This window comes from Herpailurus yagouaroundi, unplaced genomic scaffold, assembly GCF_014898765.1.
Source record: "Herpailurus yagouaroundi ecotype Mexico unplaced genomic scaffold, PumYag 198, whole genome shotgun sequence".
Classification (NCBI taxonomy): Eukaryota; Metazoa; Chordata; class Mammalia; order Carnivora; family Felidae; genus Herpailurus; species Herpailurus yagouaroundi.
In genome coordinates, this window is record NW_024412429.1 from 27,523,209 (window position 1) to 27,545,352 (window position 22,144).

The window sequence follows — 22,144 nt, forward strand, 5'->3', positions numbered from 1 at the left end:
ACACACACACACACACACACACACACACACACACACACACACACACACAATGAAGCAGAAGTTTTGTGAAGCTACTTCATTGTCACATGACTCCATGCAACAATTTTCTCTTCTGTTTTATTCTTTTTTTTTAACTTTATTCATTTAGAGAGAGAGAGAGCACACAAGCAGGGGAAGGGCAGGGAGAGAGAGGGAGGGAGGGAGGGAGGGAGGGAGAGAGAGAGAGAGAGAGAGAGAAAGAATCCTAACGGTGCAGAGCCCAATTTGGGGCTCGAACTCAAAAACCTTGAGATTAGCACCTGAGCTGAAATCAAGAGTCAGAAACTTAACCAACTGAGCCACCCAGGTGCCCCTTATTGTTTTATTAGGCAGAAAACGTCAGTCCTCACCTACCGAAGTGATGTTGTGACTCCCTTATTATATCATAGCCTTCAATGGGTAAAACACTGCTTTCAGTAGACTTCACTTCCTGGGGTAGTTTCTTAATATTCTTGTGTACCAGGTCACTCCTTCACAATGTTTAAGAGTGACAAACTAGGATGGAGTTTCTGTGAATAATCCATGGTCATTTCAATCTTGTAGAAGGGTCTCACACCTCTGAAGTGTCTTGAGATGCAATGTAGATTTGTGGTGCGTCTCAGCAATCATCTGCTCTGAGGACTGACTTACAGTCATGAGCATGTAAGCGTTCCCCATGGCAAGTTCTCTTCTAGGTTGACCTCTGGGCCCCTCTCCCATAAGGGGAAATGCTTAAAAATTAGGCGGGACTGAGTGATTTCCAGTGTAACCCTTGTTGCCTGATGGAGCACAGTGTCACAGAGCTTGCCTTCCGCAGATTATGTGCACCTGCTAACCGACCCAGGGGAAAGCTCATGAATAGCAATGTCTGAAGAATTTCTGCCTTGTTCTGGAGATTTTTCTATCATTATGCTTACTGGCCTACTGTCTGTCCCCCTTAGAGGAAAATCAGTTGAGAAGTTGCATCCATTTAAGTTCCCTTTCCAATTGTTGGACTCTAGCCTGTATGTGTCAGATATCCGATGTCTAATTGGAGGGAGAACTCATTTCCTTTGAAACATAAGGTTATTGTAAAAAAAGAAAAAACAACAACAACAGAAAACAACAACTGGTAATTGGTTAGAGATACTTTTTTTTTTTTCAACGTTTTTTATTTATTTTTGGGACAGAGAGAGACAGAGCATGAACGGGGGAGGGGCAGAGAGAGAGGGAGACACAGAATCGGAAACAGGCTCCAGGCTCCGAGCCATCAGCCCAGAGCCTGACACGGGGCTCGAACTCACGGACCGTGAGATCGTGACCTGGCTGAAGTCGGACGCTTAACCGACTGCGCCACCCAGGTGCCCCAGAGATACTTTTTTAATATGGACTACATGTTAGCTGATATAAAATGTTAGAGGAATATGCCTTTTATTTAGTTGTGTTTTCATATAATAGAAGCCTGCCTCATTCATCTTTCAGGATCTTATTTTTTATTTTTTAATTTTTTAAATGTTTATTTATTTATTTTGAGAGAGAGAGAGTATGAGTGGTGGAGGGGCAGGGAGAGAGGGAGAGAGAGAAATCCCAAGCAGGCTCCACACTGACAGCACAGAGCCCAGTGCGGGGCTCAATCCCACGAATTGTGAGATCATGACCTCAGTCGAAATCAAAGAGTCAGACGCTCGACCGACTGAGCCACCCAGGTGCCCCTCATCTTTCAGAATTAGCAATATTTTCTTATGAATGTTGTTCTAAAGCATACTCTGCAGATAGAGTCTCTTTGCAGGTTATGGTTGACACGGTATTCAGACGTGTATGGTCTCATCCCATTGTTATGACAGTCCTGTGAGATGGGCAGAAGAGGTGACATTATCCCCTTTGGTGGCAAGAAAACAGGTCTCTGAAAGACGAAGTGACTTACCTGATGCCATATAGATAATGTATAGATTGGGTCTGAGTCCACTTCTTGTGACATGGTCACACTCTTTCCGTGACACCGTGCAGTGTCTCTGCTCAATCCACACAGCACAGTTGAACCTTGCTTTGAGGCTTCGGGCGTCCCTGTGAATAGTCACTGAACGGGTAAGAACCTGGTGATGCTCCCTGGTGGATGCTGAGATGAGTAAGATCTTTGCTTTGGCACAAAGTGGGTCTCCACTGCCTGCTGTTTGTGCCACTTCTGCTGGAAGGCTGTCAGCTCTCTTTCCCCGTGTAGTTGTGCCTGCCTCTTGTCCTCACCACACTCTGACTTGGTATTTCTAATTTGTTACCCTGTGTGGAGGGTCGGGGCGATCCAATTTATTGCAACAGGGTTGGTCAAAAAATTATAATAACAGCTTGAGCCATAATCCTGTGAGTGATGCTCTCTGGTCAGAGACCATTTTGGCTTCTTGACTTCTTGACCAGATGTTGAGTGGGTGAGTTTGTCAGAAAAGTGATCTCTTGATAAGTAGGATGTGACTGTAATAGGTAAATAAGTTTTTTCCATGTTTATCTTTTGTTGGCTTTTCTTCTTAGGACAGTTGAATGAAGCACGTGTTTGCATGAATGTTATGAAATTGTGACTTAGGCCGTCCCGGTTCTTTTTGTAAATGCTAGATTTTAAACACTTCTATAAAACCACTGTGAGTTTTCAAGGAGGATCACCACACTGTTTCACGTAATAAACAAGTGTAGCTTTGCCGCTTTTAAGCTTTGGTTTCACCATCAGCCACTTTCTCTAATAATGTGTTATGTTCTCCCTCTCCTCTGCCTCCCCTCTCTTCATTCCAGCTGATACTTGGACACCAGGTATATGCTCATGTGTTTCATATGGTTAAAATTGCCTCCCCATATCTTCAATTCCGTATCTTCACATCATCTGCTTCAAAAAAATAAAAAAAGATCGTGAAGATGAGACCGTATTCCTATGACTGAAACCACTTCTTCTCCACTGAGTATTTTTAGTAAACACTTTAAGTGACATTTGATCCTCATTAACACAAATGGGAATGATGTAAAATGGGACTGAAAAAACTGATTTGATTCTGTCTTTTCTGCGAATTTCTTTCTTTCTTTTTTTAATGTTTATTTTTGAGAAAGAGAGAGAGGGGGTATGAGCAGGGGAGGGTCAGAGAGAGAGGGAGACACAGAATCTGAAGCAGGCTGCAGGCCCCACGCTGTCAGCACAGAGCCAATGCGGGGCTAGAACTCACGAACCGTAAGATCAAGACCTGAGCCAAAGTCGGGCGCCTAACCGACTGAGCCACCTAGGCGCCCCTGAATTTCTTTTTAAAAATTTTTTTTCGTGTTTATTTATTTTTGAGAGAGAGTGCATGTGCACAAGCAGGGGAGGGGCAGAGAGAGAGAGAGAGAGAGAGAGAGAGAGAGACAGAGGATCCCAAGCAGGCTCCATGCTGTCAGCCCAGAGACCCATGTGGGGCTCGAACTCACGAACCATGAGATCATGACCTGAACTGAAGTCGGATGCCCAACCCACTGAGCCACCCAGGCGTCCTCCGTGAATTTCTTAATAAACCAGTAATATCCCAAATATTCAGAATTAACATGATCTTTGAATAATAGTCTATGTTGAAATGTTGCAGTCCCCATTTTTGCACCCTAGGCCCACAGTAGTAGCTCATTGGATATATAGGAGAGCTCCAAAAATGTTGAGATGCAATTTGAATAAGTTGAAAGTAGAGTTTATTTTTTTTTATTTTTTTTAATTTTTTTAATTTTTTTTTTTAACGTTTATTTATTTTTTGGGGACAGAGAGAGACAGAGCATGAACGGGGGAGGGGCAGAGAGAGAGGGAAACACAGAATCAGAAACAGGCTCCAGGCTCTGAGCCATCAGCCCAGAGCCCGACGTGGGGCTCGAACTCACGGACCGCGAGATCGTGACCTGGCTGAAGTCGGACGCTTAACCGACTGCGCCACCCAGGCGCCCCGAAAGTAGAGTTTAAAAGGCAAATGTTTTTTTCCCTGTGACTCAAGAAACGAGGCTCAGAGAAAAGTAACAATTTCAAGAAGCACGGTTAGCCTTTCTCTCATTTTCCAAACATTAGAGAATTAGTAAAAGAGGCTCACTCCTGATATCAAGAGCTCTGGATACCCAATAGAGTTATTCTGTGTTTTGGTTGTAAAATCTCAGAGATAATAATTATAAAGATGTTTTTCTTTTCAGATAAAGTGACATTTCGAATAAGTCTGTTTTGTGAATACCTGATTAGAAAAGCCAACTGGAGCAATTGTTTAGAGGCAGTGACCACATGTTTTCCTCTCTCAGTGTCATTTAAGAGCATTTTAGTAAATATTTGCATATAGTCTCTGAATTGGAGCTATGAAGGATCCAAGTAGAGTTACCTTCACAAAACAAGACTAACCTGTTAGGGGCCGGTGGAGCCCTTTCTCCTCTCTTCAGTGGTTTTTCAGATTGTGTTCCTGTCTATTCTTTAATTTTGACCTTCCTGACCCCTCTGGGAAGGTCAAGCAGCAGATTCCTTTGCTGACCTTCCAGAACACTTTTGGGAAGCTTTTCCTTCAATGTATCCCACAGAAAGTTTTCTTAAATAGATACGCAGCAAATGAGCAACTTCTGAAGGGTGGAAAAGACATCTGAAAACAGGGTCTCTGGTGTCACTTTTATTCTACTCACAAAAATAAAATTCATTCAGCTTTCAAAGAATTGAAGGAACAAAACCAAACCAAACTCAACCCCCACCCCCAGCCTCCCACCCCCCCCCAAAACCCCACAAAAGACAAACAGAAAACCCCAAGGGCCCTGGGCTATAGCCTTTCTTTTGCATGAAGTGAAGTGCTCAGAGAAAGTCGAATCACTTAATAGAGCTGTCAGAAGCACATCTGCCTCAAAATAAGTGCTTTTTCAAACTTTAAATGTAGTATTCTATTTCTGACATATAACTTTTTTTTCCTCTTGAGGGGCTGTGGATTTATTATCATTAATAGCTGAGTTTGCAGAGGTGCGTGAAATAAAAATAGAACACAAATGCCAGCCATTACCATCAACAGAATCGTAGGTGACTTCTGTTAGGGCTTAACTTTACTGATGTCAAGCAAAGAAGGGAGGGAGAGAGAGGGAGAGGGACACACAGGCAAGGAGGGAATGAAGGAGGAAGGAGGGAAAGAGAAAGAGGTAAAACAAAAACAAAAAACGGAAAAGGCTTAGATCTGTTTAGCATGATCAAAGAGGAGGATCAGAAAAGAGCTGTTTCTGTGGTTTGCTCTGTTCTCTGCGGATCTTGTAACTCTGTGATTATCATGCACCGCCACCCTGAAATTGGTCTGCCGATTTGAGAATCATTTTCTTGCTTATTTTTAAACTCCTCTAAGGACAGGGAAAGGACTTGAAGGAGCCTAAATCGTGTGGTTTCCTCAAACCATTACTGTTGTAAATCCTATGGGTCCCGAAATAACTTGGCTATTCCTGAAGTTTCAAACTGCCTGACCGCTCAGAAGACTTGGCGGTCGAAAGGGAAGTGATTAGCCCCTTCCTTTAAGCCTTGTCACCAAGGTTTAAGTGGGTCAAAAGTTGGAGAACGTGAGTTCAGAAATAAACTACCTTTTTATGGAAATCTTCTAGTTCATTACAGAACTTTGAGTTTTTCAGATACATAGTGGGCTTTAAAATAAAGTGTTTTAAATTTGTAAGTCTTAAGTGAACTTAAATATTAGAGTATTTTGTTATCTGTGCAGAAATTATCAGGAGCCTAGACATTTTAACTTGACACATCTTCCTTTCAGTTTTTATCTGTTTACTTGATGATTAAAGGTAATGACAGTCCAGTTACTGTCTATGGTTATGGGCTTATGTTTTATTAACAAGGAAATTGTGGCAGAACTCGTGTTCCTCTTGTTTGGCTGGTTCATGATCTTGAGTAATTCTGATTTGTAGACTGACTTCTCTTTAGGCTGATTTAGGAGGGTAATTTCGTGAGTGGAAGAGTTACACCTGTTTCTGTGGCTGGCGGTTGGTGATTGTTTTAACTTCCTCAGATTACTCAGATGCTTAGGGGAAAAGGATACAATTGACCTCCCTCTTTTTAGGGTTTTTGTTTGTTTGCTTTTTGTTTTTAGAGGGGTTTTCATCGATATGTGTATTTTGGGAGTCACACGTTGACGAACTATGCGGTAGGAAAGGATATGAGCATATTTATACGTGCTCTAAACTTAGACTCTTCAAAATATGCACATATTAGGCATATTGGTAATGGCAAAGCGTTACGAAAATTAATTTTAGACTCTAGGGGTTTTATTTTTCTCCTGTAATACGTTTCCTAATAAGTTCACTAAGAAAGGGGATTTGGGGTCATTATTATGACATCGTTTTGGGATCCTCCCTCCAGCTGGACACACTGACTTCAATGTTCTTGTATGGATATTTTCAAAAATATTTTTTTTCTTTTCCACTTCCATCATCCTTCAAACATTTAATTAGGCTGAAGGAGAATAGGAAAAACTGCTTTCTGAGTTTGTTGGAGAAGCTGTCTTGAGAGAGAATGGTTTTTTTGTTTGTGGGTTTGAAAATGAGGCCGTGGGGCACCCTGGGTGGCTCAGTTGGTTGAGCGTCTGACTTCGGCTCAGGTCACGATCTCGCGGTCTGTGAGTTCGAGCCCCGTGTCGGGCTATGTGCTGACAGCTCAGAGCCTGGAGCCTGCTTCGGATTCTGTGTCTCCCTCTCTCTCTCTGCCCCTCCCACGCTCGTGCTCTCTCTCTCTCTCTCTCTCTCTCTCTCTCTCTCTCTCTCTGTCTCAAAAATAAGTAAACATTAAATAAAAAAAAAATGAGGCCTCTTTAGACTATTAGCCTTTTTTGTTTTTTTTAAATTTTATTGAGACATAATTGACATATAGCATTAGTTTTAGGTATACAACATAATGATTTGATATTTGTGTATACCGTGATAGACTATTAAAGAAATGATGATTTTATAAAAATTCCACCATAGATTTAACTATTAATGATCAGTAACTATTATTTAATAATGAGTTTCAGTATAGTTATATGTAGGGAAAATAGTATCTATTTAATTTTTTTAATATTTTTTTAATCTTTACTTGTTTTTGAGACCGAGACAGAGTGTGAGCAGGGCAGGAGCAGAGAGAGAGGGAGCCACAGAATCCGAAGCAGGCTCCAGGCCCTGAGCGGTCAGCACAGAGCCCAACACGGTGCTCGAACTCATGAACTATGAGATCATGACCTGAGCCAAAGTCGGATGCTCAACCGACTAAGCCACCCAGGTGCCCCAGTATCGATTTAATTTTAAGGACTATGTTAAATTTTTTAATGATGTCTCATAGGAATCATTATGCTATAGGATATATATCTCATTTAAGTTTTATACACTTTCCACTAACATTTTGCTTTTGGATAAAATATTAACGTGATAATAATTTTGATTTATGCTACGAACGTTGATTACTTATTCTGTTTCAGGTATCCCACAGGGCATTACGGATTAAGTGAAAATGAGCAAGTCTCTGCTTTGAGGACCTTTCATTTTAGGTGGGCAGGTGGAATTGAGACACTATGATAGCTGCATAGATAAAGTGCCCTGATGACTTAGTGCAAGGAGAGATTGATTCTGCTGGGGGAGAGGAGCATGATCAAAGGAGGCTTCAGAGAAGTAAAAAACAGGCTGTGGGAGAGGGGGCTGTGTTTTAATTTTTTTTTTTTTTAACGTTTATTTATTTTTGAGACAGAGAGAGACAGAGCATGAACGGGGGAGGGTCAGAGAGAGGGAGACACAGAATCTGAAACGGGCTCCAGGCTCCCAGCTGTCAGCACAGAGCCCGACGCGGGGCTCGAACCCACGGACCGCGAGATCACGACCTGAGCCAAAGTCGGCCGCTTAACCGACTGAGCCACCCAGGCGCCCCGGGGCTGCGTTTTAGATGAAGGAAATGATGGCCTGATCAAAGACAGTGGAGGTATGAGACCATACGAAGTATGCACAAAGCCTGCCGACAGGGCCCCTGAGCGGGGATATGACCAGAAAATTTGGGGAAAAGAATGGATTCCAAGTGTCAACCCTTTTACTTTACTGCTAGACGAGGAGCACGGGGTTTATCCATACCTTGTATTTTTCACATAAGTGGAATCATCATCATCATCATCATCATCATCATCATCATCATTTTCCTAAAGGAGAGAATAGAGCAGATGAAGCTCTTTTGGAGAGAGGGAGTTAGTATGAAGGTGAATGAAGAGGTCAGATTTAGAAAGAAAAAATAAACGAGTATAAAGGCATCAAGGAGTGTTGTAGCTTGAAGAAACATCTCAGCCATGGGTGGTACCTTTGGAAGCTACATCAGGTAGGATGGATGGAGCGAGGTTGCACAGGAAAGACTCCTTCCTGCTGCTGTTGCTGACGAGGTGCACTGTGTCCCTAAGGTGGACGGGTGGCGTTCCAGACCGGAGGCCAATGGACAGCAACGGAGTCGCGGCAAATCTGCACGCGTAAGGGAGACCAGGAAAGGATGTGAAATCATCTGAGGGCTCAGGTCAGCTTGCAGACTCATTATTACATTCCCTGGGAAAATAGAACCAGAGGGACCCAAGAGTTCTTAAAAAAAGAAAGTCAAGTCATTTGGCTATTAGAGCCAGGGTGGCATGAATGAGATTAGAGACGGGAGTTCAGGGGAAAGAGCCGAATGAGGGTTGCTTTCTTGGCTGTGACGTCACGAAGTCCAGACTCAGCTTTGAAGGAAAAAACATTGAAATCACCCTGGCTCAGGAAAATATATTTTAAAATGGCCAATTAGAGCAGAACTCTCATGATTCCTAGAGGAGAGATAGTGACCTGCATGAGCCTGCCTGAGGCCAGAAGCCACTGAAGAACTCTCGTGAAGTATCTGCCAGTTTCCTTGGCCTTCTGTAGCTGATTTGGGTCCAGCACGAAGTAACCTGTCTTTTTAATGAGCCAGGATTCAGACATCTCAGAGAATGGTTGCCCCTGGATTAAGTAGGTCAGCTCTGCCTCCAGAGTACAGAAAAATCAAACAGGAGACAGCGTGAGATGATGGTAGGTGGAGGAAGTGTCTAGAACAAAGACCTGTGTCCAGGTTTCCGCATGATGAACTAGCACTGCTATAGAAGTGGCCAGACTGGCACACTAGACCATGGGAACGAGCTGGGGAAAAGGTGAAGTTAGCCAATTTAAAGACACAGTGCTCTAATATTTTTTCATCTTTCCCTTGGGCCTGTGGGAGTAATAAATATATAGAAAAACTCAGAACGTTGGTAAAAACAGAAGTACCATAGAACCGTTGGGGAGCTGGCAATGACTAAACCTTTGGTATAAGATGTTCCAGTGGTGCCACTCAGCCTTGGCCACCAGAGGGGCTCCTCCTCTGGTCATGCTGATCTCAAAAGTATCAGAGGGTTTCGGCATCCTCAGTCTCTTGTAATATAGGGGAAAATGGAAAATGATGTTTGGCAGTATGTCTTTAATCTCCTCTGATTTTCAAAGCACTGAGATGAGCGCCCAGAGATATAGGTATGAAAACAAGCCTTACCTGGTGGAATACTTTTCTAGTTGATGCAAAACAAACCCTGGAATGGGTACAAAGAAGGCGTTTTTCATCGCCGTCTGACCCTTCTGGTAGGAATAAGAGCCAAGATGCGTAGAAAGAAAATACTGGTTTGCCTGTTCTTGTATAATTTTGTCACGTGTTTTGCCAGGAACAAGTAGAATCTTGAGCCTTTCTAGATTCGCTAATTCTGTGTCCCATGTAAATTAATTCCTAATTTACTGATATCTTCACTATTTTACTGAAACGACAAAAATGTTTTTAGCACACAAGTTTCATAGTGCCGGTTTGGAAGCTATAAGTATCTGTAAGCTTTTGGCTGTATGTGTGGTTACCACTCCCTCTGGCAGAGACGCTAATGTTAAACGTTAACACAATGCTGGATGTTGTAATCCTATGAGGGAATCAAGTGGTTGTGCTCTAAGGTCATGGCTGGCAAAGGCACCTGTGTCCTGTCCAAAGGGCGGTGAATTCTGCAAGCATGCATCATCCCAGGCCTGCTCGCCTCATGCAGGCTTCCTAGGTAGACATTTCGGTCTCAGTAGCAGTCCTCGCTGGTGACAGATCATAATAATTTTCATGGGTACTTCATATTTTTTTTCCCCCTAGATCGAACAGTGTGCCCTTTCATGTTTTGTTTCTCACACATAGTCGCAATTGTTTGATGGTGAAAACAAGTGATTGAAAAAATATTTATATGTAGTTTTATGTTTGATGTCAATAAAAGCTGATTCCATTTTCACTGCTTGAGTTTAATGCTGTGACCTTTTCAGATGGTGGTACCCATGATTTCACTAATTCAATAGAAGATGGTATTTATGCTGCTTAGGAATGTTCTAGGAAGATTTTTTTTTTTCTTCAGTAAGAATTTAGCCACAATGGTGTGGAAGAAACAGGTTTTAAGCCCAGGTGATTATGAATTAAAGTTAGCTTAAAAAGAGAAAAAAGTGTCTCCCTTCACACACGATGCTTACTTAGCTAGCTGTGTTAGTTGTCTAGGGCTGCTGCGACGAATTACAACAAATGGGTGGCTTGAGATGACTGAAATGTATTCTCTCCCAGTGCAGGAGGCCAGAAGTCCGAAATCAAGATGTCCACAGGGCCATCTATGCTCCCTCCAGAGGCTCTCGGGGAGAATCCTTCCCTCCTCTTTCAGCTTCAGATGGCTCCAAACAGTACTTGTCTTGTGGACACGTAACTCCATTCTTGTGGTCTTTATCTCCTCCTCTGTGTGTCTGTGTCTTTTCTGTCTCTTTTAAAGATAGTCTTATTGTCCTTACCACCACCCTAACCCTGTATTAGCTCACCTTGATCCTTACCTTAAGTACATCTACAAAGACTTTATTGCCAAATAAGGTCACATCCTGAGGCTCTGGGTAGACAGGAATGTTGGTGGGGACACTGTTCAACCCATTACATTCAATTATAGATGTTTTAACCTGGTAAACTAGCATAGCTTAGCTAGGAGGTAATAGGCAAGAAGCTATCATTGATCATCATTAACTTTGTGTATTCTTCTATTATATAACTTACTAGATTATGTTAGTTGTTTATTCATCCGCCTACCTCTTGCACTAAACCATGAGAAGGCAAAGCTTGTCTCTTTTCCTGACATCATGCGCCTAATAAAACACTTATATATTATATTCATATACATATCTATATTTATATATGTCACAGTGAAAAATTAATGGGGTAGGCTAGGATTGAATTTTACAGTTAATTTAGTCCCCACCTTCAGTGCACACATTTATAGCTCTATGAACTGCTGTAGGGACAGTTCGATAATGCTACAGATGTGGCTGCGATCGAGTTCTCTTTGCTTTCCAATTCAGTATTCTTTCTAGCATATAAAGTCATCTCTATATTAAAAGGTTTGACTGTAAGTATTCAGAGTGCTGGTAAAAGCGTACAACCACCCAAAACTCTGTGCACTGATCTATGTTCAGAAATCTTAATTCTCCAACATGCAGAATTTCTCTGTGTGCAACTTAAAAAGGCGACTAACCCCAAAGAACACTTTGAGGAGTACCTTTGCAATTGGTAAATTGCATGGGAGACCACTCAAAATAGGAAAAGACCAGGAATGACTCTGCCCGTCTGTGGGGGGTGGGGGGGGGGGTGTCACATAGTGAGATGGAAAAGGCTAAGTCAGGTGGCTTGACTTTGATCTTCACACAGCTGCTGGTTAGTTGGGCAAATCACCTCATCTCTGAAGCAGTCTATCAGATGAGATGAGTGATAAGGTTCCAGCTCTGTTCTAAGAGTTAATTCCACTGTCTGTCATTCCACATGCAGATGTTTTTCAACCCAGCAGCTTCTGGCGAGGGTCCTCTCCCATGTCTTGGTGGTCAAAGCAACTAGTGCACTGGCTTCCTCATCACAGGGAACTTATTAACCAGACACTACTGGTAATACTTGAAGACAAGGAGTAGAAACCAAATGAGGGTATGCTGAACCATATGTTGAAAGCCGAAAGACACGGAGCATCCACACCATGTCCCAGGGGCTGCAGCGAGCACCCCAGGACACAGCCAGACAGATTCATTCTGTGAGTCAGTTTCCTGCATCCCGTGGAGTCAAAAGGAAGACCTGCACACAGCAACGGGTCTTGCAAACAATGGCCACTTCCGGTGACCAGGGGACTCAAAAGTCACTGAGCGTCTGGAGGGCACTCACAGTTCAGACAGCACTTTCAAGCAGGGTACTCCTGAGGCCGCCTGTGTAGGCTATTTCTCTTTAGATAGGCAATAAAATTCCTTCTTCCACTTTGAACCTGTGTTAAAAGAGTTTACGGTAATCTTGAACTCACCAGAGCGAATCTAGCTTTTCGGCAGAGGAGGAGACATTTAGCAAGTGGATTGTGGCTGCAGCAGAGTTAGAAATTCACATCCTCTGATGCCAGCTAAAGTGCACCGATCTTTGTTTCCTCATCCAAAAATTGGCAATGCCGCGGAAAGGTAACACGCTTCAGATTTGTATCCTAACACTCAAGTTTATTATTAGCAGTAGTCGCAATAGTAATGATAGTCAAGATGTCCATAGCGCTTACAATTTGTTTGACACTGTTGTGAGTGCCTCACATATATCCACCCATTTATATAGACTCAGACAGCTGTGTGCAGAGTTTCACATCCTAATGTTTAGTGCTAATTATGTACCAGCATGTGAGTTGTTCCACACCAGAAAGAAAACAAGTGTATGAGTAACGTAGGAATAACGAAGTCAAAGAGTAGTTGTCATAATTAATAGCAAAGAGTGAAATGAAACCAAGTCAAGTGATTTCCTTTTTGTGTTGTTGATCACGTGAGGTCCTGCATCTGGTGCAATGGAAATAAAAAAAAAAAAAACTGCTGATAAGACAAACAAATGGGCTTGCCCTTACGCAGTTCTGCGCTGCACTATGTGAACAGTCCCAGCTCCCTTCACTTTCCAAGATGATCCTGGCTGATTCCATGGTGTGAAACAGCGTATGAAAGATAGGGAGGTGTCAGCAGCTCAGCCCAGAAAGCCGGGGATTGGGCAGTGGCTTCCTGTAATCACAGTTGCTGGCTGACTGCCCTGCTCTCTGGCAGTGAATGTGGGGAGGTGGGCTGGGAGACAGCTGTGCCTCGCACTGCAGGCTACATGGGACTGTAGAGCACCAGCCCCTCCATGGAACTGCTTCAGAATGTTCTGCCTGAAAGGTGAGGGGGCTTTGGGCCCATTTAGGTGGGTAAATTTTAGTTAGGAAAAACTGTCATCTAGCATCAGAGTCTAAGTCACAGTGCTAGCACTATTAAAATCAAAGCTTGAGTGAGTTTGTAAGTCTGAGAGCGAAAAAGTCATTGTTCTTTTTTGTTGTTGTTGTTGCAAACAGGAAGAAAGACCTCCTGCTGGGGAGATGGAATTTTCTTTTAGACAGAAAGGATATTTCTCTGTTTGGATGTGTTTTGTATGCGTTTTGTCACAGCCAAAGTAGTTACAAGTTTAGTGTTAAGGAAACTTAATGAAAGTAGGAATGGTTTACAGTTGTTAGCATGAGTTCTGTCAGAGAAGTTTTGATGAGATAAGTTGCCCATGTAAAGGATCAGCATGAATGGAAAGAGGGAATCGATTCTCTTCCTTTAAGCTTTAATGTGTGAATTCAGGAATGGATTTAATTTTACTGTAGAGCATGCTTCTTGTTCTAGCTATGTATAGATGATAGTACTTCCTAAGTACCGTAAGATGGTGAACATATGAGTATATGTAGAGATTCCCTGATTAGTTAGGGAGTGTTTTCTCTTGTTAGGCAAGTGTTTTTCCTTCAAACTCTATTTTTGTTCCGACTCTTGCCTTCATGTAATTAGTTTAGACATTAGAGAGTGTGTTTGTCTATGAGATTGTTGGACTGGAAGAGTTAAAATTAATTTCCTTGGAACTGGGGTAGACTCTTTTGTTCGTATCTTTCAGCGTATGTCATTCCGTTGATGGAAAATTCTTGACAGCTTTTCAATTTTGGGACATTAAGTGATCCTGGCTTTACTCACTTTGCTGATTTCTCCTTTGTCCACAAAGCCTATTAATGAGTTAGAGACATGGATTCTGTAGTTTGCACGTTTACAGTTTTAACTCTGATTTGACACCTTAAAAACCAGCAACGTCTTTGATAGTAAACTTTGAGCTTGGTATGTTTGTTTCTATGGTTTTTACACATTTGATGAAAGCAACGGGTAAGAACAAACCAGGACATCACATTTTCCTCTCCCTAAGAATTCAATTCGTTCTTGCTATAGAGAGTATCTATCTAGTTGCAGTGGATTTCTAAAGAGCTCTGTAAGAGTGAAATGAATTCGGATAGTTCTGAAAAGTAATTTTAGATGAAATGAGTTATGAGCTCTTGTGATGCCTTTTGGTAAAAAAAATGTGTTTGCTCAAAAAAAAAAAAAAAAGTATAACCATGAAGAGCCAGAATTTAGTATTATGGGAGGAGGGTGTATGCTAGCCTAGTGTAATTTCCAGAGTAGTTGAAATCATGATGATCTAATGATAGCTTGAGGTTTAGGATTTTTAATTGAATGCAGGTGTGGAGTTTTGCAGGGTATGACTTCTGCAGCTTCAACATATTTGTCTCCACCTATTCCCATAACAGCCATTTCATTTTATTAAAGAATCTATCAATTTCATGGACTCTTAGTTTCCGTGGTAACTTAGGAAATTTTAGAAAGTCAAGTGAATGGCATGTGATGACAAGCGAGTACTTTTGTGCTGAAGAGTGCGTTCTAATCAGGAATCCACAATCCCCTTTAAAGCTCACTCTCTGATCTCCCAGCAGCCAGGACACACAGTTGACATTTGGCTCTCTTCCTGTGACTTATAGCCTTTTGATTTACAGTAATGATTTGTCAGCTGCCCTTTGTGCTTCATACGAGGCAAACACATGATGAAGGAATAGCGAGTGAGGTTGCACACAGGAGTATGAAGGGCTCCTTGTGGGTGCTTTGTGTTCCTACTGTGTCTGTGTTTCCCTCTGTCAGAGACTTTTTCAGAGGCTTCCATTAATTAGCCTGTGTCTATGGCCAGCTGAGGTTCTAGGGGCTATTGAGTCTGTGGTTTAGCATTGACGTTAAAGGAAAGACGATTGTCCTTCTTTTGGGTAAGTCATGTTCCTGAGTATTTCTTTTAATTGTTGAAAGGAAACATTCACATCAGATGGTCTCCCACACTGCTGCAGGGTTTCCTTTTCTCCATTTAGACTATTTTTTTTTCTAAAGTCATGTCTGCTCAGTTTTTGCTTGGTTTGGTGCTAGAGAAAGTAACTTCTTGGAGGAGAGATGTCATCTCTGTCATTTCTGTTGGCTGTGATAATTCACATGGTTTCAATTTCTCTCTATTATTGCCATTGAAGCAGTTCAGAATCGTTCACTCCACCCAATTCATTGTATATGAGCAGCATCTGAGCTCCCACTCTCTGGGAGGATGCTCTCTTGGGTTCTGCCAAGGTCCCTGTGGTTAACAAAGCCATGGTGTGTTGTTCCTTCACTATGTAGTCAGTGATGTCCTGTGGTCTAGGAAGTGCGTTTCCGGCTCATCAAATAATATGATTCACAGCAAACCACCATGCATATATTAGAAACCATTCATGGATTATTCTGTTGAAACTATTAGAATAACATATTTTTACCACGAATCCTGGGTGGAACACAAGTTTGTCTGAGATGATTCAGAATGCAGATTTCTTAATTAGAGCACATCAGCTTCCTCTTTGTAAATATTAATTATCTTTGTAGTGGCACCTCTAACTGTGAAGACTGATTTCTTCCTTTCAGTTTCCAATCCATCACAGACAGATATTTTGTAAGACGACATTATGTGCTGCGTGATGTCACCACGGTGTCACACAGCTATAGAAGTGAAGCATTTTCTCTTGTTTCTTGTAGCAGACCGTTAGCAAAGCATTGGCCACCTGACACCGATCCTAGAGTTTCTGTAACAAATTACCAGTAGGTACGTGGCTTAAAACAGAAATTTCTCCTCTCATATTCTAGATGCTAGAATCCAAAATCAAGGTGTTGTTAGGGTCATGTTCCCCGTGAAGCCTCTTGAGAATCTTTTTTTTTTTTTTTTTTTTTTTTTTTTTTGGCTTCTACCAGTTTCTGGTGGCCTTGGGTATTTCTTGGCTTGTGGTTGCATCTCTGGCTCTGTTTTCACATGGCCTTCTTCCTGGGGTATCTCTGTAATTAAAAAAATGTTTTTTTCATGTTCATTTATTTATTTAGAGAGAGTGCCTACATGTGCACACGAGTGGGGGAGGGACAGAGAGAGGGAGGGAGAGGATCCCAAGCAGACAGCGCAGAGCCCAACATGGGGCTCGATCCCACAAACCATGAGATCGTGCCCTTCAGCCATCCGGGTGCCAGTATCTTTGTAATTTTTATAAAAAAAACACGTGTCATTGGATTTCAGGTCTACCCTAATCCAGTATATGACCTCATCTTAACTGATTATATCTGCAAGGATTCTCTTTCCTAATAAGGCCACATTCTGAGGTTCCTGGTAGGCATGGATTTGGGGGGGGAGGGGGACACTGTTTAACCCTTTAGAGTAGACTGGGCATAAAATCACTTTGATTGAAGGTAACCTTATAGGGGGTGTATTGAATGGAGAGCTGCACTGTAAGAATGACTCTCCAGCGTAGCTGCTTGGGGATGCACTTGAAACTTAAGTTTGAGACGGGTTTGTCTGGGCAGGTAGAAGGGTCAAGAATGTGCCCACTGTGATCAATCACGCAAGAGAAAATGTTGCCTTTTTCTTTCCTAGAAATGATCAAGTTTTCTTCATTGAACGCTTGCCCTCCTGAGAAAGGGGAAAATAAAAAACAAAGTTGAGCTTGGTTCACTGCAGTCAACTCAGTGCAAGCCAAAATTTAAACAGTTGCATTAGATAGCTCAGTCTATTGGATGACTCAGTCTTTCAGAATTCTCCCATTATCCTCCTTCCCTCCAAAGTGGATTTTGTTGCTAAGTCGTCCCCTTATTAATGTAACACAAGTGATGCATGCTAAGTTACATACTTTTGAAGCATTGGCTTATTTGTTACATAATTTTTAAAATTGTCAAGCAAGATACCTCTCTGTAGTTGAGTTCAAAAAATAAAGTGTTGTTTTAAAAATGTCATTCTCAATGTGGAAAGGAATCATCATAATCCTTTTGTGGTCTAAGAATAATTTCAGTATGTTTTATGAGCATCATAGACTTTAGTTTCTGAATTTAGTATGGGGTTTTACTTAGTCAACATTCTCTCCAGGGATTTTAAACCTGGCTTTGGTGTTGGACTAGATTCTTTCCCTTTCTCAGCTCTTCTTGTCAGGCAAGATCTAGAAATCCAGTTTCATGGATTGGAAATGGAGTGGGTGTACCCCAGCTGCCTGCATGCTCAGCGTGGTAGGGTCCTGTCTTTAGCCTTTTCTGCTTCACAAGTTACAGACAGACTTAGGAAAGCCTTTAGGTTGTCTAATAATAGCAGAGAGTTATGTTGGAGATTACAGCTATGAACTATCTCAGGCATGTGCTTCTGCTCCCACGAGGGTCGTTCATACTAGAAACTCGGCTCTCTCCCTCCTCGTGCACCCTGGAACAGACCACAGGCTGCTTTCCAGTTGTCTTGTGTATGTTGTGCATGTAAAAGAATTCCTTAGATTCTTTTCTTGGCAGCATTTGGAAAATAATGTCTGGAATCAGAAACAGATTTGTTATTTCTGTGCAGAAACAAGTGCATTTTTCAAGTTAGCTAGCAAGTAACCATTTGCTCTGGAAGGTTCCCCACCCCTTCTTAAGTCAGTATTAAACTGTCAAGTAAGCACTGAGCAAAGTTTATGCTATTTTGCTATTTGACTCTGAGCGTCACTTTGAAAGACTTTGATAATCAAAATGCAAAGTGACCTTGAGAATATTGCATCTTTTTGAATCTGGGTATTTTACTACTCATACATGGAGATTTTGAGATTTACTTAAATTAGCAGCAGCTTTTAGAACTATAGTCCTGCAGGTCTTTCCTATTTCCCCCCTCTTCTTTCATTTAAAAATTGCATATGATTGTTAGTCAATAACCGACAGCTACCACGGGGAATTCACATTTGCTCAATCTGCAATTTAAAGTAGCACTTTTAATAAACACACTGGTGATATCATGCATTTTTCAAACTGGCGGGCAAAGCCCTTGAAATTTAATAAACCAAACAAAGCTAGCCCTTTATTGCCTTTGTCTTTCCCTTGAAAACTTTATCATGCTTTCTGGTTCTTTTTCTTCCTTGTCCTACTAATCAAAATCTTGTTTTTAAATATGTTAAAGGAAGGAGAAGCCAGATCACCATGCTGAATAGATGATATAATACAAACTAGGAGGTGCTGTCCTTCAGGAATGAAAAAAGCAGTCGACCGAGCCTTGCTGCCTAAAGCTCACAGGCTGGGGGTCTGCTTATTTCTGGAGCACGCTCTGTGCAAAAATAGTGCTCTGGGTAATTTGGTGGAACTGAATCAAATGACTTGAATTCCCAAAAGCACTGGCAGCGGTTTTGGTTAAGTTCTCCATTTTAATATCTCCTGTTCCCTTTTTACCTTTTCTTGTTTCCTCTTCTTTCCTGTCTTTTCTAGTTTTTTTTTTTCCTTTCCCCCTCTTATCCTCCTCTGATTGCCCACTGGGGGAGCTGTATCATACCTCAGCCGGATTGAACTCCTTCTAGTTACAGAGGTGTTATCGGCAGTCTGCACACGCGTTAGTAAAGGTGATATAGTTAATAGACGAAGGCAAATGGATCAGTGTGATGAAGGCAGTTTACCACTCGGGACACCATGTCACCACCATCAGCCAGGCACAAAGGTATGCAGGGGCTTGTATTTTCTTATTGTAAACACCAGAAGGAAACACTGCTTGAAAACAACCTAAGGGTCTTTAAGCAATTCATAGCTTTTGCGTGATTAAATAGCTTGGCAGGATTTGTTGTTGTTTTTTTTTAATTGGGGGACACTAGGCAGGAATATGGATATTCTTAAATTGAAAAATGTCAGATTATTTTATAAAATCATACGTAGCAATTGAATTTGAAATGAGGAGGTCTTAATTCGACAGGCAATGTAACAGCAAACTAGTTGGCATAACGTTAGCAGTGTTCATCCCCCATCTGCTGGCAACGTGACACTTACCAGGTTTTACTGGGGTTTAAATTTTTTACTGTGGGTCCTGTCAATGTGGCTGATATTGAACCTTTGAGACAAAAAGCCATGCTGACTTGAACTTGGGTTGAATTTGTACGTGGGAGGAGTGTGCATGGTAAGAGAAACGTGAACACTCATGACCACTCTTTCTTTGGAATGTCTTCTTATAACAAAAAGATATAAATAGCATAAAGTGAACTTTAGGAACTGTGTGTTGAAATAGAATGAAAGTAAATTTATGTTTCAGTGGAGAGTGGTTTTCAAAGGTCAGATTGTATATAGGTTTGTTCTTGAGAAATTTTGGAAGGCAGCGTTTGAAAACAAAGAGAATCTCTCCTTCGATGACCTCAAGAAGACATCTGTGATCTTTATTTCAAAACTGCAAGCTCTGTTGTTCCCGAAACTTTAGAATGAAAGTTGTGACCGATGATGCCTCTGCTCTCCCAAGTGAACCACTGTTCACAGTAGGGGTGGGAGTGAGGGAAGGCTGGACCGTGGCTTCAGAGGGTGTTCTCAATAAAGGGAGGCAGAGGGCGTCCACATTGCTCAGGCCAGCCTCAGAAGAGAAGCAGGAGTCCAGGAGATTCTAGAGTTGGCGGAAGATCGGCTGGAGAAACTGATTTGTACCAGAAGTTAAGAATAGAGATCTTTCGGGTGCCTGGGTGGCTCAGTCGGTTAAACATCCAACTTCTCCTCAGGTCATGATCTCACGGTCCATGAATTTGAGCTGTGTGTTGGGCTCTGTGCTGACAGCTCAGAGCCTGGAACCTGCTTCTGATTCTGTGTCTCCTTCTCTCTTCTCTCTCTCTCTCTCTGCCCTTCCCCCACTTGTGCTCTGTCTCTCTCTCTCAAAAATAAATAAAAAACACTAAAAGAAAAAAAAAGAAAAAAGAATAGTGACCTCTCTGTTTTTAAACAGAAAAGGTTCCCCCCCCCAAATGCAAAGGGCGCTTTGGAAAATGCCTTGGGATTAGATGACAGGGCAGGAGAAAACAAAAGTTGTGGAAGCACTTAGCAGCCGCTGGTACTCCACTGCTCCTGCCTAGCCATCTCCTGCAGATTGCATTTCTGCTTTCTCCAGACTCTTCCCTAATTTCCAGAGGACGAAGGAAGCTCTGATCCCTTCTTTTTTCCTAGAAAAGTGTTGCTGTAACAGAATCCCCAGTTTTAGGCAAAAAAAGGCCAATATTATCCCAAAGTGGATAATTTGTACATCTAAGTTCATCCAGAATTTGTTGAGATTCTGAAATACGTCTGAAGTTCATCTCATCTGGCCAAAATGTTTTGATAGAATTTTAGGTATAAGCGTTTATTTATCAGATGTTGATGGGGGCTTACCACATGCCTGGTGCCCCCCATCCCCAGGAAAGCCTCTGTCTCTGATGCTCCTGGGTTCCTCAGAACCCCCAGGCCTGGGTTTCTGTAGCATCCAAGACCTCCAGCCTCTTTCCTGTCTACTTGGGCACACTGTTGGGGGTTCCTCTTTCCCCAAGGTGGACTTTAAGAACAAAGCAAGTTATGGATTAGACCTACCTTGGGCTTCTGAAAGTAAAGACCAATTTGTACCCTAATCTGTGAGTATAGTGTAACTATACAGTGAGAAAGATGTCCTACTGGATTTTTTTTGTTTTTTAAGAGAGAGTACACAAATGGTATGGGGGGGGGGGGGAGAGCAAGCATGAGATTCCAAGCAGGCTCTGCACTGTCAGCACAGAGCTCAATGCGGGGCTCAAATTCACAAACTGTGAGATCATGACCTGAGCCAAAGTCAGATGCTTCACCGACTCAGCCACCCAGGCGCCTCATATCCTGCTGGATTTTTCTCACAGCATATTTACATCAACTTTTGTGAAGTTTTCTGCAATCACAGTTGTATAAATACACCCAGATGAATACAAAGTACTAAGAGTCACATATACTGGCAAATGAGTGTGATAGCAGTACAAATATTTTGAAAGCCCTGGAAGCCAGCGAGAGCATACTGATACCTTTCTAACTGCTTCATCAGAAGTGTTTGCTGCCATAGCAATTGAGACAAAACCTTTCCTTTTTGGAAGTGTTTCCTGGCAGAACAAATACTTGATAAAAAAATTTGAACAAGATTTGGACTCCTCGTGATGCCTTTCATAAAACTGTTTTGTTTTCAGACAATCTCTCCATAATTATATGAGCGGAATGGATGGATGGATAGTTTTATCTTTACATAGATGGTAGTGTCCTTATTTTAGGATGGCTGCTGAGTGAGAAATTGGTAATGAGGTCTCCTTAATCTCTGGGTTATTTCCCATCTCCCCTAATTCCTAATCCTTCAGTGATTGGTAGCCCACTTTTCATCTCAGAATAAGCTTGTAAGCGTAAATGTAGTCCAACTGAATTGTCTGTGAATCACAACGGAAGTTTAACACAAGTAGCATCCTGGAAAGGCGACATTGTATATCCATCCCTCCAAAAATGCCGTCTGTAAACACTGAAAGGACTGAGTACATGTGAGTAGACTTTTGATGGCTTTAAGCTTGTTTTGAATATAAAACATTAGTCTGATACTCGCCATCACTTTTAAATTCGGGCTTGTTAGGCGATGCCTATAAAGACGGCTTGTCTTCAGTCACTTACTGGGAACGCCTAAAGCTTCAGTGTCCAGTGTCTTTTCTGTTTCCCATAGAAAGTTAATGTCGGTACGGCAAATGTTATAAATCTTCATTTGTGTGCTTTTTGGCCTCTGAGAGCAAATTTGGCTGAAAATGAGTTGATGTTACTTGCTCCCTGCCCCTCACTCACCTTCATGAAATCCTAGAACGGCTCCATTGTTGGCATGTTATCTGTAGGCGATAACGTGTCTGGGAGCCAAGGGGAAATCAGGAGACCCTAAAATAGATGAGATTGCTTTGGCACGTGACATACCAAAAGGTTCTCCCAGCCTCCTACTATTTTGGACTGT

General features: G+C 42.0%; 1 protein-coding gene across 8 annotated transcripts in view; it reads left to right on the forward strand.

The window, feature by feature from the left end:
• The window catches only part of NHSL1 (NHS like 1), a 249,591-nt gene that overhangs the window by 122,586 nt on the left and 104,861 nt on the right, over window positions 1–22,144 (forward strand). Inside the window, exon 1 of one of the 8 annotated variants that reach the window (XM_040449059.1) lies at window positions 12,782–13,218. The exons of 6 other annotated variants lie outside the window; for them this stretch is intronic. In XM_040449059.1, the coding sequence (XP_040304993.1) occupies window positions 13,203–13,218 (16 nt within the window). In that variant the 5' untranslated portion in view covers window positions 12,782–13,202. Of the gene's footprint in view, window positions 1–12,781; window positions 13,219–18,451; window positions 18,872–22,144 lie in introns of those variants that run through there. One more of the 8 variants, XM_040449058.1, reaches the window with a different exon arrangement.